This window comes from Pseudopipra pipra, chromosome W (genome assembly GCF_036250125.1).
Source record: "Pseudopipra pipra isolate bDixPip1 chromosome W, bDixPip1.hap1, whole genome shotgun sequence".
NCBI lineage: Eukaryota > Metazoa > Chordata > Aves > Passeriformes > Pipridae > Pseudopipra > Pseudopipra pipra.
This window is the reverse complement of record NC_087580.1, coordinates 8669924-8686941: the sequence shown is the minus strand read 5'-3', so window position 1 is coordinate 8686941 and position 17018 is coordinate 8669924. Positions and strand designations below refer to the sequence as shown.

Genomic DNA, 17018 nt, shown 5'->3' with positions numbered 1-17018 from the left:
CAGCTACCAGCTCAGGCCATGCTGTTCAGGGCTCCTTGCACTGCTCTTCAAAGTCCCCCCAGATGCGGCTGCACAAACTCCCAGGGCAAGCCCTTCGACCCCCTGACCATCTCCATGGCAGGAAGTTTTCTCCTTCTGTGCTCGGAGCCCCTCGTGTCCCCTGGGACAGTGTTGCTTCTCTTTCCCCCAACGCTTCCCTTCAGAGCACTGAACGCCCCAACTCTGCCGTGCCTCAAACCCCCCTGGCCTGCAGAGCAGCCACGCTGCTGAGCTACTGGCAAGTTTCCCCGGGGCTCTGGCTCTGGGTGTGGGGAGGGCACCACAGACAAGGCTTTCTTGCAGACCTCAGCGGGCAAAGGACGAGAGCCCCTGAGGTACGAGAGCAGCCAAGGGCAGACCTGCATTTACCAGTCCCACGGGGAACTGCTTCCACGGGGCTGCTCCTTCTTTTTCCCAGCTCATTGCCACGCCCCTCGCCTGGGTCACACTTGCAGACTACCCAGAACACCCGGGGGCTGTTTTGACAAAGCCCTCACCTTTCCCCCTGGCCTTGAGCAGGCCTGTCAGCTGCTTTGTTCACAAGGCACTCCAGAATCTCCTCATGCTGTTGCAAGGCTGCAAGTTTCAAGGGGGTAAATCCCCACTAAAAGGAGAAAGAATCCCCATTAGAAAGACACAGACAAGCTCTGCAGCTGTTGGAAAGAGCAGCTTTAGCCACGTGCCAAGGTTACCTGGTTCTGAGCATCACTGTTGGCATGATGCTCCAGTAACAGCCCTGCTACAGCTGTGTTTTTAGAGAGCACAGCCAGGTGAAGGGCAGTGTTGCCGTCAGCGTCTGCCAGATTGGGGTCGGCACCGTGTTCCAGCAGAACAGCAACACATTCTTCCTGCTCCTGCTGGACTGCCTGGCAACAACACACCAAAAGGGAAAGGCTTCCAACTTTTCCATCCCCCTCTCTCACAACGCCCTCAGCTCCTGAGTGCTGCCATAGAAGACCATCTTCAAAGATCAGCTAACAGAGGCTGTGCCCTGCCCATTGCAATAGGTGTGTTTCTATGGCCCTGCCCTGCAAGGAATCCTGCCAGACACCTCCCCTTTAACACCCCAGCACTGAGCCCCACCTCCAAGCTCAGAAGGCATTCCACACACCTTCATCAGGGCTGTTCTCTTGAAGTTGTCAGTGAGGTTGGGCTGGCTGTTCTTTCTTAGCAGATATCTGACGACATCTGCATGGCCATTGGCTGAAGCCAGATGCAGAGGTGTCCTAAAAATTAAACAGACGCTCTTAACCCAGACAGACAAAGGACGAGCCCAAGCTGTGTCTGTACCCAGCACCCTGGGGACCCTGCCCGGACTCTGCTCCTGCTGCTGCTGCTGCTGCTGCTGCTGCTGCTGCAACCCTGCCCTGATGAGCCAGAGGGCAGAACAGGTGAGGGCTGAGCAGCTGCAGAACAGCCCTGCAGAGAGAGCACGGCCAAGGGGCAGGTGGGCAACACGCGTTTGCAGCAGCGCTGGAGCCCGGCCGGCAGCTCCGAGCAGTGAAAAGCTCAAGAGTTCCCTGTCCCAGCTGACAGGGCAAATGTCACTTTTCAAGCCTTGTCCCTAAGAGAGGGCTGCCGAGGACTACTGCAGCTTGGCTCAGGAGCAGCCAAGGTGTGCCATCAGCGTGGCCCAGAACTCACCGCATCTCCTGGTCTGGCCTGTCGATGCCGACTACCTTGACGTACCAGCGCCAGCGCCTCAGCCAGCCCAGGTCACCGCGGGCGGCCGCGCGGTGCAGCCTGCCCAGCCCCTGCTCCCGGAGCTGGGAGGCGCTGCTGGAGCTGGTGGCAGCCCAGGGCTGCCCACTGGGGCTGCTGGAGGGCGACTGCCGTCGCTCCTTGCTCAGAAGCCACGGCATGGCCCTGCTTGGAGCTCCCAGCAGCAGGAAGGGCAAGAAGGCCCCGGCGGGCTGCCGGGAGCCAAGTGGGGATGAGGAATGGGACGGGGCGAGGTTTAGGGGGAGGGTGACAAAGGGGACGAGAATAAGGACGGGCACAGGGTATGAAGCACAAGGCAGACGAGGTCGCCCTGCGCAGTGGTCGTGGCCTGCAACTGCCAAGACGGCGATGCAGGCGCGCAATGCTCCCCGAGCGGGATGTGCTGCTGCTCCCCGAGAGGCTACAGCAGCTCTGGGCGCCGGCTGCGGGCACCAACAAAGCCGTGCCCGACTGGCGCCTGTGGCGTCACAATGGCTGGTGGAAGGCTCAGCACGTCAGCGTGGGGTGTGACAGAGGCCACGGGGCAGGGTGGGGCCGGGCGGGACAGGGCAGGGCGGGGCAGGTGTGAGGGCGGCCCTGCTGGGCCTTGTGGGAAGGAGGCGGCCTGGGCCTTGTGAGGGCGGCCGGCGGGAGTGGGCACTGCCCCGCCTCAGGGCCCCCGGGGCAGGGCCCGGGACGCTCCCACCGGGCCGCAGGCTGCGGTAGGCGCTGGAGCAGCTCCCGCATCACCCGCTCTGGCTTTTTGCTTCAGCCTGGAGCCGGGCTGCCTCTGGACACACTGCCATCAAATGAGGCTCAGGACGAAGTGGGGCCACCACAGCTCTCAAGAAATGCCCACCCAGCGCTCCAAGCCTGCCAGGCCAGAGTTCCAGGACAATTCCCCAACTCCTTTGTCTTGTCCCTCTTGAAGAGCAGACACCTCACCCCCCTTCCCCTCACAACTGCTCTCTCCTGCTGCTTTGCCCGATGCCAACAGTGAATTTCTGCTCTGCTGCTCCACCAGCCAACGGGCAGCACACAGCAGGGCAGGAAGAAACTTTCAAACACATCTTGTCCCACTTTGTCCCAATGACAACACCAAGTGAAGGACCACAAGTTCTGCACCAGCTTTCTCAGGGGAGGGACGCTACAATGGACCACAAACAGGCTGAAGAAATTTCCCTTTTTCTTTACAGGCTACAAACTGATCTGCTTCCCACAGGATCAGGGATTTGCCTGTGTTTTAAGGCTACCAGAAGCTCACCCACTATCTTCTGCCCAGAACACAAAGAGGAGGGCTCAAAAGCACTGCAAGAGTCTGGCAACTGAGTAGCAGCAATAGCTCACCTGGAGGCCATGATCTTAACACCACTGTGCTTCAAGCCTTCCCAGAGGAAGGGCACACATTTGCCTGGCCTCTGGGACAGGCTGAAGATGCAGCTGTGAGCAGAGCTGAAGGGAGCAAAGGACAGCTCTGGCTCGGCCTTCAGGCCTGGCTTCTCTTTCAGCCTTGAAGATGTCTGCTGGACTGATTTGCACTCAGAGCAAGGGCAGAAAGAGAAGTCTTAACTCCCAGCCCGGGAAGAAAGCCATAAGAAGCCTTCAAAAATATGACTCTCCTCATCCCTCCCACCTAGGCCCAAAGAGCTCCAATTCTGTCACCAAACGCAGCAGTTCTCCTCAAATGTCGGGACAGTTGTGGCAGCCGTGCCCTTTCTGCCAAAGTTGGACAGGTCCCCACCTGTCCCAGAGGCAAGCAGAGGGAAGAAGAGGGGACAGCCTTGGGATGGGGGAATGGGAGAAGCAAAGCCAGCAGGGGGAACAGAAGAAAACGAGGACACATCCTGGAGTCTTGATGGCGACTGCCGTTGGTTCTGGCGGAGGAGCCCCTCTATGCTGTGTGTGCTTTGGCACAGGCTGCACTGTGGGTATGGCCCTGCTCTGCTGGTGGCCACTGCTCACCCTCTGCACAGAATCACGGAAAGACTAAGGTGCTCTAGTCCAAGGCCTGTTCTGGAACAGGGTTTCCTAGAGTCAGTTTCCTAGAGTCCAGTTTTCCTGGAAAAGCCAGGAAAGACGTAGGCAAAGAAGACATTCAGTATTTCTGCTTTTTTCCTGTCCTGTGGAACAAGCTCCCCCATCTTGTTGAGAGATGGGCCCACATTTTCCCTGCTTTTCCTTTTGTCAGCTACAGACTTAAAGAAGTCCTTCCTGTTGTCTCTGACATCACTGGCCTGATTCAGTTCCATTTGGGCTTTGGCTTTACCAACTTCATCCCTGCATGCCCAGATAATATTTCTGTTTTCTTTCTTTGCGTCCACTCTCTGTAGAGATGGGGGGAAATACATTGGGGGATTTGTTCCCCAGTGTCACGGGTTTACTTGTTCTGAAAAACCAAACGGGAATTTTCTTTCCCCTGCTGCCTGTGGGGGAGGGATGTTGAATGGGGAGGACAGTTTTCTGCCTTGAGTGATTACCTACCCAAAGGAGCTTGCTGGCAGAACTACATTCCAGCCTGACAGCTCTCCCTGGGGCTGGGGGGCACTCGTGAGGAGTTTTTTTCTCCCCTCCTCTCCTTGGAAAGTGGCACTTCACTTTTTGCCTTAATGGAGGCAAGGGGTGTGTGTGTTGGAAAAAGCTCTGAGGCCGTTTTGCTCTCGACCTGGTCATCTGGCTGCTCTCCGGCCTCGGCTTGCCTGCACGCTGCTCTGTCTCCAGCCCCAATCTGCTCAGATTCCATCGGAGAGTTTTGTGCTCACCAACGAAAAAAGGGGAGTCCTGACCACAGCCAGGCACAGACAGCGTGAGTTTAGTGGGAAAGAAACCGCCCTTCTTTCCCCTTTTCCCCTCCTCGTTGGGGGAAAATCTCCATTTTCGGCTTTTGCTGCGATCCGGGGCCCAACAGCGCCCCCTGCTGGCCAACACCCAGCACTGCAGGCCCCGCCCCTCCAGGGATCCAACAGCGCCCCCTGCTGGCCAACACCCAGCACTGCAGGCCCCGCCCCTCCAGGGATCCAACAGCTCCTGCCAACCGGGATTGGAATTGCGCCAGAGCACAGGGAAGTATCAAACTGTTTCCTTTGTTTGAAGAGGACTTTTTGGGCACAGGATTATTGTTTAGTTGGTTTTGTGTTCTTTTGCTGGTTTTGCCAAGACACAAATATCCTTTAATAAAGGGCTGTTATCTCTTCCTTTTTTCCATACTTCCTCGATTGGAGCCTCTTAATTTTGGATTTACAATTGCTGAGAGAGAGGAGTTCGGTCTACTTCATAACTCATCCTCCTTAGCAAAACATTCCAGTCTCTTTACACTCAGACAGGAGGGTAGTGGAGTGGTTTCAACAGGCCCCTGGCATCTGGCCAGGGTAAAACCACGACACAAGGGGAACCAGGAGGATGTGGAGACCCCGTCACAGGAGAGTGGAAGGCTCAGACTAAGTCTTAAAAAGCAAAGCCTTGCTGGAGAGTCTGGAGGTGCAGGAAGGACTCCCTGGCTTTCTGAACTCCTTCCCAGGGAAGGGTTTGGGTGCGGCTGAATCCTCTCTTAGCCCTGGACTGTGTTCACGGTTTAAATTTAAAGGAATTAAAGAGCTCTTAAACCACTTTGTCCCACAGGTTTTAATGATGGCAAAACAAGAATATTTATATAAAATGAATGATGTACTTTATACAAATGATCAGAAAAAAACCCTTAATCAGAACTATTTACTGCACAACAGAAACACTAAAACAATACAAACACTAAAAGTCTACTAGTAGAGTCTAATACAGCATAAAGTAGGACAGGGCACTGGAACAAAGCATTTATTGAAGCAGTTCTATTAAAGCTGGAAAACAGAAATAATTATTAAGTAGAGATCTGATGTAACTCACCCAGACCAATGCCTGTGGGGAGATCTTCCTCTCAGCCTCAAGGAGTGACCTTGGAGGGCATCCCCAGCCAAGGGAGGAATCTCCACACACCCCCCAGGGAGGGTTTTGTCAGAAAGAACCCGACTGCATGAGAGGGGACTGGACTTTTTATAGGATAAAGTGATTGAGTGCCAGGCCCGCCTTTCCAGGCCAGCTCTCAGCTTATCTGTCAACTCAGACTTCAACCAGCAGGGTGTGTGTTCAACGCTGGACCAACCAGGATGGTTTGAGCAGAGTTAACACCGAGACAACAGCCTGGCTCCAGCAGTTGATCTTGTGTGACAGCTTGATTATGAGCTTGATTGGACCTTGGGTCTGGCCAGGCTGGGACTATCCTGCCACAGTCCACCAGCCAGGGGTCTTCCCAACGTGGGTCACTGGGACTGTGGGTCACCAAGCCTGTTCCCAAGGTGGGTCACTGGGAATGTGGGTCACCAAGCCTGTTCCCAAGGTGTGTCCTCCAATAGGTGATGGATTTGGAGCAGCAGATGAAGCTCTTCCCGCAGTCGGGGCACTCACAGGGCTTCCCTTACTGGTGGGTCCGTTGGTGTGTGGTCAAGGCAGAGCTCTGCCTGAAGCTCTTCCCACACTCCCCACACTTGTGGGGCCTCTCCCCTGTATGGATGCGCTGGTGGATGATGAGGGTGAAGTTGTGTTTGAAGCCCTTCCCGCAGTCAGTGCAGCAGAAGGGCCTCTCATCCGTGTGAATGCGCTGGTGGGTGACAAGTTGAGAATTGTATGTGAAGCTTTTCTTGCATTCCCCACATTTGTAGGGTCGGGGCCCCCGTTCCCCAGTGTGGATCTGCTGGTGACAGATCAGGCGGGAGCTGACGCTGAAGCCCTTCCCGCATTCCAAGCACTTGTAGGGCCGTTCCCCCGTGTGCACCCGGCGGTGGGTGAGGAGGTGGGAGCTATAGAGGAAGGTCTTCCCACATTCCTCACACTCATAGGGCCGTTCCCCCGTGTGGACACGCTGGTGGGCGAGGAGCTTAGAGCTGCTGTTGAAGCTCTTCCCACATTCCAAGCACCTGAAGGGCTTCTCCCTGCTGGGAGGCTGCTCAGGGACCACCAGCTCAGAGCTGTGGCTCAAGCTGCGGCCACTTTCCCAGCACAGGTTGGGTCTTTCCTCCTCAGAGCACCCTGGGCTGGCTTTGGAGCCCCTCCTCCTGAGGGATCTCCTGCCCTTTTCCTCCCCACTGCCTTCCTGCGCTGTGGAGCCCTTCAAAACGGCCTCTCCCACCAGGGTCTGCCGGGGGGATTTGTCCTCCGTGCCCTCCGTCCTCAGCTCGGGGCCTGGGGCAGGAAGGAAGGACAGGGAGGGGATTTGCCTCCGGCCCAGAGGGAAGGGGAGGAGAAGGAAGACAGAGAGGAAGGAGGGAAGAGAAGGAAAAAGGACAGGAAGGAATAAGAAGGGAAAGAACAAGAAGAAAAAGCAACAAGGAGAGGAAGCAAGAAGGAAAGAAGAAGAAAGTCCAGAACTGGACACAGCACTCGAGGTGTGGCCTCACCAGTGCCAAGTACAGGGAAAGAACCACTGCCCTGGTCCTGCTGGCCACGCTGGTCCTGAGAGAAGGAAGGAGCAAGGAGACAAGGAATAATGGAAAGGAAGGAGAAGACGGAACAAAGAAAAAGGAGAAAGGAGAGAAAGGAAGGAGAAGGAAGAAGGAGAAAGAGGAAAAAACATGAGGAAGGAGAGGAAGGAACAAGGAGAAGGAAGAAGGAAGGAAAAGGAACAAGGAGTGGAAGGAAGGACAGGGAGGGGATTTGCCTCCGGCCCAGAGGGAAGGCCAAGGACATCCCCCCAAATCCGGCCCTGGCAGGACGGCGGCGGCAGCGGGGTTGTCCTGCAGCCGGGGGCGATGCTGGGCTGGGAGATACAGGACAAGACAGGGCAAAGGGGCACTGACTTCCTCCTCACCTGCTTGGAGGGCCCGTGGCATCTTCCTCTTCCTCGCAGCCTCCTTCATCTGGCCAAGCTTTGGGAAGGAGAAATCCTGATGAGGGGGGAAAAGAAGGGGTGAGCGCGTTGGGTTGGGGGTTCCTCCCGCCCAAGTCCATCTCTAGAAGTCACCAGGCACCTTGTGTCCATAAAAACCTCCTAAACATCAAGTTTCAAAAAAAAACCCCCAGAACTCCAAGGCTCAGACCAAAAAAACCCTTCCAGGAGTTCCCCCTCTCAAGTCTCTTCACTTTGGGGTTCTGGGGTCCCCCCTCTTTCAGCTGCTGGGGGTCCCACGTGTATTGGGGGTCCCCCCTCTCCAGGGTCCCACCCTCTCTGGGCTGCTGAGGGTCCCAGGAATCCCAGGGGTCTTCCCACTTTGGTATTCTGAGGAACCCCCTTCTCTGGGCTGCTGGGGGTCCTGCAGTTCCCCCTCTCCAGGGTCCCCCTGCTTAGGGATGAGGGGGGTTTTGGAGGCCTCAGGGGTCCTTTCTCCCCTGACTCTTTGCTTTGGGGTGCTGGGGCTCTCAGGAGTCCCACCTCTCTGGGGTCTCCCCCTCTCCACGCTGCTGGGGGTCCCAGAAATCCCAGGGGTCCCCCTTCTCTGGGCTCCCCTTTCTCTGGGGTCCCCCTGGCTGGGTTCATGGGGGTCCCAGCACTCCCCCTTCTCCAGGCTCCCCACTTCAGTGTCCCCATTTCAGGGTTCCTGCACTCCCAACCCTCCCCTCTCTGCAGGTTCCCCCCTCCCTCCAGGCTGACAGGGGTCCTGCGGTGCCCTCCCTCCAGGCTGACAGGGGTCCTGCGGTGCCGGGATCTCCCCTCTCCGCTCTCCCCACTCCGGGGGTCCCAGCAGCCCCCACTGCCTGGCCAGTCCCAGTTTTCCAGATCCCACACCCTTCTTTCTTTGACTCCAGGACCCCTCTGTTCCCACTTTCCTCACCATCTCACCTCTCCCAGTCCCTTGATCTTCTTGTTTCCTTCACCCTGGGACCCCTGGCCCCCCATTCCTGGCCATCCCACCTCACCCCCAGGCCCCCTTTTCCTTGACCCCGAGACCCCCTGGAGCCCCTTCCCAGTTCTCACAGCTCTCCTCGTTTCTCCCTTTCCTTGACCCTGGGACCACCCTGACCCCCAAATCTCCCTGTCTCCCCACTTCCCCATTCCTGCCTTATCCTGCAGGGCAGTCCTAGAGTGGCCCAGGGACCCCCTGAACGCCTCATTCCTGGACATCAGATCCCCCCTGCACCCCCTTATCCAGACCACCACCCCCTGCACCCACTTCCCCAGCTCCAGAACCCCCTGCACCCCCTTTCCCGGCCATCCTGCCTCTCCCAGACTCCCTTTTCCTTTACCCTGGCACTCCCTGGACCTCCATTCCTGCCCATCAGGACCCCCCTGCACCTCCTCTCCACCACTGGGACTCTCATCCCCTTCCTCAGCTCCAGGACCCCCCTGCACCCCCTTTCCCAGCCATCCCACCTCTCCAAGTCCCCACACCCTCCCTTCTCCTTCACCCTGCCACCCCCTCCACCCCCACTCCTGCCTTTCCCACTCCCCAACCCCTCCTTTCCTCAACCCCCGGCACCCCCTGAACTGCCCTTCCTGCACATCCCGGCTCTCCCCACCCACTGAACCCCCTTTCCCTCACACTGGAGGCCCCTGCACCCTCCTTTCCTGGACACAAGGACCCGAGAGACCCCCTGGGCCTCCTCTCCCAGTCCCTACAGCCCCCCTTTGTCCTTCCCTCTGGGACACCCCCAAACCCCCATTCCTGGCCACAGGAACCCCCTGGCACCCCCTTATTCTGCCCTAAGACCCCCCTGCATCCCCCTTTCCCGCCCAGCCCCCCTCTCCCAGCCCCCAGGCCCTGCTTTGCCTTCACGCTGCTACCCCCTGCACCCCCAGGCCTGCCTTTTCCACAACCCACAGGACCCTTTTCTTTGGAACACGGGGGGACCCCCTGAACCCCGGTTTCTGCCCATTCTCCCGACCCTCAGGACCTCCCTTTCCCCCACACCGCCGACCCCTGGCCAGGGGATCTCCCTGGACCCCCCATCCCACCTCTCCAGAGCCCCGCACTCCCCTTTCCTCGGCCCTGGCATCCCCCAAAACCCCCTTCCCCAGCACTCTGCCCCCCGACAGCCCCAACACTCACCCCAAAAACACTCCCAGGCTTCCCCCTCTCCCATCTCCCCACTTTGGGGGGCGGGAATTGGGGAACTCCCGCCACTGTTGGGGACAATCAAAGAGTTCCCGACGCGTGGCCGGGGCCTTTGTTCGGCCTGCCGGGAATTCCCAACAAACATCCCGGCCCCCATCAGCCGCTGGGGCCCGGGGGTCCCTCCTCTCCAGGGATCGAGCTGTGGGGACACGAAGGGACCCCCACGGGAACCCCTTTGCCGCTCTCCCACCTCCCCTTCTTCCCCTCTCCCACCCTTTGCCCGTCGCCCCCCGCTGCTTTGGCAGTGACCCACCCCCTCTCTCGCTCACTTTGGGGCTCCCAGCCCCTCTTCTCCTTCCCCTCTGCCCCTTTGCCATCGGGGCCCCCAACTCACCTCGAGCTCCCGGCTCGGGGGATGGAGCGGGGGGAGGAGGAGCGGGCAGAGGCAAAGGAGGAGGAAGAGGAGGAGCATCGCCCCCCTGAGTGGGCGGGGAGGGGGAGCTCGGCTGCGATGGGTTGGGGGTGTGCGGGGGGGTTTGGGGGGGATGTTTGGGGCTGAGCCGCAAATGGCCCTCGGGGGGACCTCGGGGGGTCCCCGGGAGGTGTTTTGGTTTTGTTGGGGGGGATCCCGGGGTGGGTTCCCGGCAGAGGCGGGAGGTGGGCGGGGGGATGCGGGGACCCCCCCGCGGTGGGGGTCGGTGTTGCGGGGTCAGGCCCCGCCGCCCCCATTGTCAGCCCGGTGCCGGCGGGGGGGACGCGACGAGCCCCTTTTTTAGGGCCCCCGGAGGGGGGAGAGCAGAGAGGGGCGACAGCGGAGCTGGGGGACCCCCGGCAGCCACGAGGAGATTCAGGTGTTTATGGGATTCAGTTGTTTATGGGAGGGGAAAAATCAGGGAAAAGGGGGAAAAAAACCCGGGCAAAGCCGAAAAACTCCGGCTGGAGGACTGACGATAGAGTTGGTGCGGGCAGAGCGGCGCTGCGTGCGCGCCCCTGTCTCGGTTTTCACTTCCGGCGCCGCCATGTTGGGGAGGTCGGCGGGGCGACTGGCGGGGGTCGTGGCGCTGGTCACGGGTGGGTTTTGGGGGGGATTTGGGGGAGTTTTGGGGGTGAGAGGGAAGGGGAGACCACCAGGGGAGGAGTGGGGGGGAACTTAGGGCGGGGAGACCGCCGGGAGGGACGCTGGGAGGGGTTAAAGGTGACCCTGGTGATACTAGGAGGGTCACTGGTGATACTGGGATGGTCGCAGACCCCTCTGGTGACACTGGGGGAGGTCACTGGTGACACTAGATCCCACTGGTGCCACTGGGAGGACACTGGGAGGGGTTAAATGTGACCCTGGTGATACTAGGAGGGTCACTGGTGATACTGGGATGGTCGCAGACCCCTCTGGTGACACTGGGGGAGGTCACTGGTGACACTAGATCCCACTGGTGCCACTGGGAGGACACTGGGAGGGGTCACAGACCCCACTGGTGACACTGGGGGGGTTATTGGTGACACTGGGAGGGGTCACTGGTTAAAGTGGTCCCCACTGGTGCCCTCGGGCAGTCATTGGTCCTCCGGGTCGCCAGGGGGCGCCAGGGGCGGTTCCCATACCCCTCAATGACCCCGGTTATTCATTGGCCCTCCGAACCGCCAGGGGGCGCCAGCGGCATCGGCCGCGCCGTGAGCGGCCGCCTGGCCCGCGAGGGCGCGCGCGTGGCCGTGGCCGATCGCGACATGTCGGGGGCGGCGGCGACAGCGAAAGGGCTCCCCCGGAACTGCCCCCCCGACCACGGAGCTTTCCAGGTGGATGTGGCCGATCCCAAAAGCGTCGCCGGGATGGTGAGGGGGGTGCAGGTAATGTCGCCGCCACCTCCCCCCCACCGGTGACATGTCGCGATAGTGTCACACCCTCCCCAGTGTCCCGCAGTGTCCCTGAGTGACCCCCGATATGCGCAATGTCGCCCTCAAAATTCCCAAATCCACCCCAAATCACTCCCAGAATTCACAAATTCCCACAAATTCCTTCCTATTCCCACAAAATTCCTGGGAAATCGCAGCCAAACGGCCCCAAATTGCAGGAAAAGCCCCCCCAAATCCACCCAAAATCGACCCAAATCCTCCCTAAATCACCCCAAATCACCCCCAGAATTCCCAAATCCCCACAAATCCACCCAACCCAGACCCAAATCCACCTCAAATCACCTCCAGAACTCACAAATTCCCCCAAAACTTGCAAATTCCCACAAACTCCCCTAAAATTCCATCCGATTCCCACCAAATTCCTGGAAAATCGCAGCCAGCCGTCTCCAAATTGCAGGAAAACCTCCACAATTCCCTCCAAAATCGACCCAAATTCCCTCGCATTCCCCCCAGAATTCCCAAATCCCCAAAACTAGACCCAAATCCACCCCAAAATCACCCCCAAAGCTCCCAAATCCCCGTGATTTCCCCAAAACTCACAAATTTCCTCAAAATTCCATCCGATTCCTACCAAATTCCTGGGAAATTGCAGCCAAATGCCCCCAAATTGCAGGAAAAAAACCCCAAATCTGCCCTAAATTAACCCAAATCCACCCCAGAATTCCCAAATCCACCCAACCCAGACCCAAATCCACCCCAAAATCACCCCCAAAACTCCCAAATCCCCACAAGTTCCCCCCAAATTCCCCAAATTTCCATCAAATCCCCACCAAGTTCCTGGAAAATTGCAGCCAAACGGACCCAAATCCCAAGAAAACCTCCCTCAAATCTGCCCAAAACCAACCTGAATCCACCCCAGGATTCCCAAATCCACCCAAATCCACCCAAAATGGACCCAAATCCTCCCCAGTTCACCCCAAATCACCCCTCAATGTCCCCAAATGTCCCCCCAGGAGCACTTTGGGGTTCCCCCCCGTGTCCTGGTGTCCTGTGCCGGGATCACCCGCGACCGGATGTTCCTGGAGATGGGAGAGCGGGAATTCCGGGAAGTGCTGGGGGTGAACCTGGAGGTGAGAGGGGACACTGGGGACATTGGGGGGACATTGGGGGGACATTGGGGACATTGGGGGGACATTGGGGACATTGGGGACATTGGGGGGACATTGGGGACATTGGGGGACATTGGGGGACATTGGGGGGACAGTGTGGGGACATTGGGGGGACATTGGGGGACATTGGGGACATTGGGGACATTGGGGGGACATTGGGGGACATTGGGGACATTGGGGACATTGGGGGGACATTGGGGACATTGGGGGGACATTGGGGGACATTGGGGACATTGGGGACATTGGGGGGACATTGGGGGACATTGGGGGGGTTGTGCCACCCCTGATGTCCCCCTGCTGCTCCCCCAGGGGACGTTCCTGGTGACACAGGAGGTGACAAAGGCCCTGGTGACATTGGGGGACCCCGGGGGGGCCTCCCTGGTCCTCGTGGGCAGCGTGGTGGCCAAGGTGGGACCCCCACTTGTCACTGTCCCTGTCACTTGTCACTGTCATTGTCACTTGTCACTGTCCCTGTCACTTGTCACTGTCATTGTCACTGTCATTGTCACTTGTCACCGTCAGTGTCCCCGAAATGGGGGTAAAAGCCCTAAAAATGGGGATAAAGCCCCTGAAAATGCCAATTTTGGGGGAATTTGGGGACACCAGGGGGGTTCTAGGGATGTCCCCCCCCCCCTTTGTCATTGTCACTTGTCACTGTCCCCTCCCCCCTGCCCAAAACTGGGGATAAACCCCCCAAAATTGGGGATAAAACCCCCAGAAACACGAATTTTGGGGGGCTTTGGGGACACCGAGGGGGGTCCCAGGGGTGTCCCCTCCCCTTTGTCATTGTCCCCTCCCCCCCAGGTGGGGAATTTGGGCCAAACCAACTACGCGGCCTCCACGGGGGGGGTGGAGGGGCTGACCCGGAGCGTGGCCAAGGAGGTGGCCAGGTGGGGACACTGGGGGACATTGGGGGACATCTGGGGACATTTGGGAGGGGACAAGGGAAAATGGAGGGGAAAGGGAGAAAATTGGGGGATTTGGGGGGAATTCGGGGGAAAAATTGGGGGGAAAGTGGGGAAATTTGGGGGGAAATGGGGAAAGTTGGGGGATTGGGGGGAAAATTTGGGGGATTTTGGGGGGAAATTGAGGGGATTTGGGGGAAAATTGGGGGATTTGGGGGGGAATTGAGGGGGAATGGGGAATTGGGGGGAAACTGGGGGAAAGGAAGAAGAAATGGGGGGAAATTGGGGGGAAATTGGGAAAATTTAAGGGGGAAATGGGGAAAAATTGGAGAGAAAAGGGGGAATTTGGGGGGAAATATGGAAAAATTGGGGAACTGGGGGGAAAAGGGGGAAGAACTGGGGAAAACTGGGGAGAAAATTGGGAAATGGGGAAAAATTGGGGGGGGGATTGGGGGAATTTGGAGGGAAATTGGGGGGAAAAGGGGAAGAAATGGGGAAAACTGGGGGGAAAATTGGGAAATGGAGAAAAAGGGGGGAAATTGGGGGAATTTGGAGGGAAATGGGAAAAATTGGGGGGAAATCAGCGGGAAAACTGGATTGGGGGGTTTGGTGACCCAGGGGGGGGTTGGTGACACCCTGTGGGGGGGTGACACGGGTCAGGGGGACCCCTCTGACCCCCCCAAATCCCCTTCCCAAGGTTTGGGATCCGCTGCAATTCCGTCCTGCCGGGATTTATCGTCACCCCCATGACGGGCAAAGTGCCCCCAAAAGTGCTGGACAAGGTGACAGCGGGGGGGTGGCACCTCCTGGGGACATTGAGGGGACACTGGGGGGACATTGGGGGTCATTGGGGACATTGGGGGGACATTGGGGGTCATTGGGGACATTGGGGGGACATTGGGGACATTGGGGGGACATTGGGGACATTGGGGGTCATTGGGGACATGGGGGGACATTGGGGACATTGGGGGGACATTGGGGACATTGGGGAGGTGACACCAGAGGTGACCCTCGTGTGTGTGTGTGTGTCTCCCCCCCCTTCCAGTTCGCAGGGATGGTGCCACTGGGACGACTGGGGGACCCTGAGGGTGAGTTGGGGACACTTTGGGGACACTTTGGGGACACTTGGAGGTGCCACCACCCCCCCGGTGTCCCCCAGACGTGGCAGACGTGGTGGCTTTCCTGGCGTCGGGGGACAGCGGCTACGTCACCGGGGCCACCCTGGAGGTGACAGGTGGGGACCCCCCATGTCCCCAGTGTGTCCCCAGTGTGTCCCCAGTGTGTCCCCAATGACCCCCCAGTGTGTCCCCAACGTCCCTCCAGTGTGTCCCCAATGTCCCCTCAGTGTCCCCCCAGTGTCCCCCCAATGTCCCCTCAATGTCCCCCCAGTGTCCCCCCAGTGTCCCCCCAATGTCCCCCCTTTCCCTCTCTCATTCCAGGGGGTCTCTTCATGTGACGGATCCAGCCCCTCCCCCCAAGTGTCCCCCCAATGGGGGGGAGGGGCAGACCTCAAAATTTGGGGGGTTGGGATGGGGGGGAGGCCCCGAGTTTGGGGGGAGGGGACCCCAAAATTTGGGTGGAGAACAAAAGGGGGTCCCAAAAATCGGGGAGGGTCCCAAAACTGGGGAGGAGGGGCCTAAAGTAGGGGAGGGGCTCCCCTAAAATATGGGGGGGAACCCCAAAACTGGGGGGGTCGAGGGAGGGGGGTGGAAACCCCTCCAAAAAACCACCAGGAGCCGTTGCCATGGAGATGTTTATTGGCCACGCCCACCGAGACCACGCCCACCCCTCCCCTCCCTTAAATTTCTAAAACAACAAAAATAAACATTTTGGACCCCAAATTTGTTTTTATTTTGGGGTGGAGACCCCAAATTTTTGGGGTGGGGGGTTGGGAGGGGTCTCTTAAATTCGGGGGGGAGGTCAGATATAGCCCTGCCCCCTCTTGACCCTGCCCCCCTTAAAACCTCCTCTAAAACCACAAAAATAAACATTTTGGGCCTCAAATTTTGGAGTTTTTTGAGGCAAACCCCCCCAGAAGTTTTGGGAGGTGTCCCCAGAATTCGGGAGGGGTGGAGTTAAGAGAGGGCGGAGCCAAATCCTCCATCTTTTCTGCCTTAAACCTCCTCTAAAACGACAAAAATAAACCTTCTGGATGCCAAATTTTGGAGTTTTTAGAGGCAAAATCCCCCAGAATTACCCCTAATTAGCACATAATGCCCGGGGTTCATGTTAATAATTAATTAGCCCATAATAGCTGTGGGTAAATCATTAACCCCTAATTAATCCATAATATCCGTGGGTTCCCATCAATCTCTAATTAATCCATAATATCCATGGGTTCCCATCAATCCCAAATTATCCCAAATGGTCCCAAACGGTCCCAAATTATTCCAAATAGTCCCAAATGATCCCAAATCACAAATGGTCCCCAAACTCAAATCCCAAATCCCATGTGGTTCCAAATCCCAAATAAACCCCAAATCCCAAGTAAACCCTAAATCACCAATGATCCCCAATCCCATGTAGTTCCAAATCCCATATAAAAGCAAATCCCAGATGTTCCCAGATAACCCCTAAATCCCAAATAATTCCCAATCCCATATATTCCCAAATCCCAAAGAAACCCCTAAATCCCCAATAATTCCTAAATCCCAAATAAACCCCCAATCCCCAAGAATTCCCAATCCCATATATTCCCATGTCCCAAATAATAGCAAATCCCAGATGTTCCCAAATCCCAAATAACCCCCAAATCCCCAGTACTTCCCAAACCCATGTAATCCCAAATGCCAAATAAACCCCAAATCCCAAATAATAACAAATCCCATTGAGGTGGTTTGAAGCTGGCTCCCTGCCAAGTCTCCAAACCTCACCACAAGAGCTCCCCCCCCAAAACCAAGGGAGAAGAGAGAAAAAACCAAGAGAACTAAAATGAGAGAGAGGCAGCTGAAGCAATATATATATAAATATAAATATATTTACACTTATATTACACTTATATACAATTGAAATATATGTACAATTTCAAAAGGAAAGGGGAAAGGGAAGGGGAAGGAAAAAAAGGAACAAAAGCAAAAAATATACACGATCACTATCCCAAGATCTAACAACTAAAAGAATTAGCAAAGGATATCCCACTGCTCTCCTTGGGACAACAGAAAGTGGCTCTGGAACGACCCCGGCACCCTCCGTCTGCCAAGGTGGGCAGGGCCTTACCAGGCCTCGCTCCCCAACCCGACAGACTCCACACAGGGAACCTGCACCTCCAAAGCTGGAAGGAAAGAGGGCAAAGGCCTCTCCTCCTTTCTTCTTATAGCCCAGCTTAGGTAAAAATGGTGGGGAATAGC

The 17018-nt window shown here is 57.4% G+C and overlaps 2 protein-coding genes and 1 long non-coding RNA gene across 4 annotated transcripts; 1 reads left to right on the top strand and 2 right to left on the bottom strand.

The window, feature by feature from the left end:
- Positions 1-541: 541 nt before the first annotated feature.
- Positions 542-2087, bottom strand: LOC135405881 (uncharacterized). The gene is made up of 3 exons (XR_010426067.1): positions 1684-2087; positions 732-1265; positions 542-643 (listed from the first exon to the last, which is right to left on the bottom strand). It is a non-coding gene; the product is annotated as an uncharacterized LOC135405881 (long non-coding RNA).
- A 3247-nt stretch (positions 2088-5334) lies between these two features.
- On the bottom strand, positions 5335-10773 carry LOC135404833 (zinc finger protein 239-like). The gene is made up of 3 exons (XM_064639566.1): positions 10702-10773; positions 7571-7646; positions 5335-7140 (listed from the first exon to the last, which is right to left on the bottom strand). Exons 1-3 carry the CDS (start codon positions 10771-10773, stop codon positions 6182-6184), a joined length of 1107 nt encoding a protein of 368 aa, XP_064495636.1. The 3' UTR covers positions 5335-6181.
- Positions 10727-15512, top strand: LOC135405837 (estradiol 17-beta-dehydrogenase 8-like). Of its 2 annotated transcripts, XM_064640413.1 has the most exons (9): positions 10728-10823; positions 11392-11591; positions 12611-12727; positions 13076-13174; positions 13571-13656; positions 14369-14453; positions 14717-14759; positions 14831-14905; positions 15111-15512. In XM_064640413.1, exons 1-9 carry the CDS (start codon positions 10772-10774, stop codon positions 15125-15127), a joined length of 774 nt encoding a protein of 257 aa, XP_064496483.1. In that variant the 5' UTR covers positions 10728-10771; the 3' UTR covers positions 15128-15512. The 2 variants fall into 2 exon arrangements, with proteins under 2 accessions (XP_064496482.1, XP_064496483.1); XM_064640412.1 differs by having other exon boundaries at positions 10727-10823; positions 14831-15127.
- The last annotated feature ends 1506 nt before the right edge of the window (positions 15513-17018 follow it).

What these genes read in the sequence shown, in the direction of transcription:
- LOC135405837 (XM_064640412.1), top strand. Translation starts at nt 10,772, where the DNA reads ATGTTGGGGAGGTCGGCGGGGCGACTGGCGGGGGTCGTGGCGCTGGTC. An exon ending in GTGGCCAAGGAGGTGGCCAG is followed by an intron (nt 13,657 to 14,368) that starts GTGGGGACACTG and finishes CCCCTTCCCAAG; the next exon opens with GTTTGGGATCCGCTGCAATT. An exon ending in ACGACTGGGGGACCCTGAGG is followed by an intron (nt 14,760 to 14,830) that starts GTGAGTTGGGGA and finishes GGTGTCCCCCAG; the next exon opens with ACGTGGCAGACGTGGTGGCT.
- LOC135404833 (XM_064639566.1), bottom strand. Translation starts at nt 10,773, where the DNA reads ATGGCGGCGCCGGAAGTGAAAACCGAGACAGGGGCGCGCACGCAGCGC. An exon ending in CTGCCCGCACCAACTCTATC is followed by an intron (nt 7,647 to 10,701) that starts GTCAGTCCTCCA and finishes CCCCCTCATCAG; the next exon opens with GATTTCTCCTTCCCAAAGCT. An exon ending in GCCACGGGCCCTCCAAGCAG is followed by an intron (nt 7,141 to 7,570) that starts GTGAGGAGGAAG and finishes ACACCTCGAGTG; the next exon opens with CTGTGTCCAGTTCTGGACTT.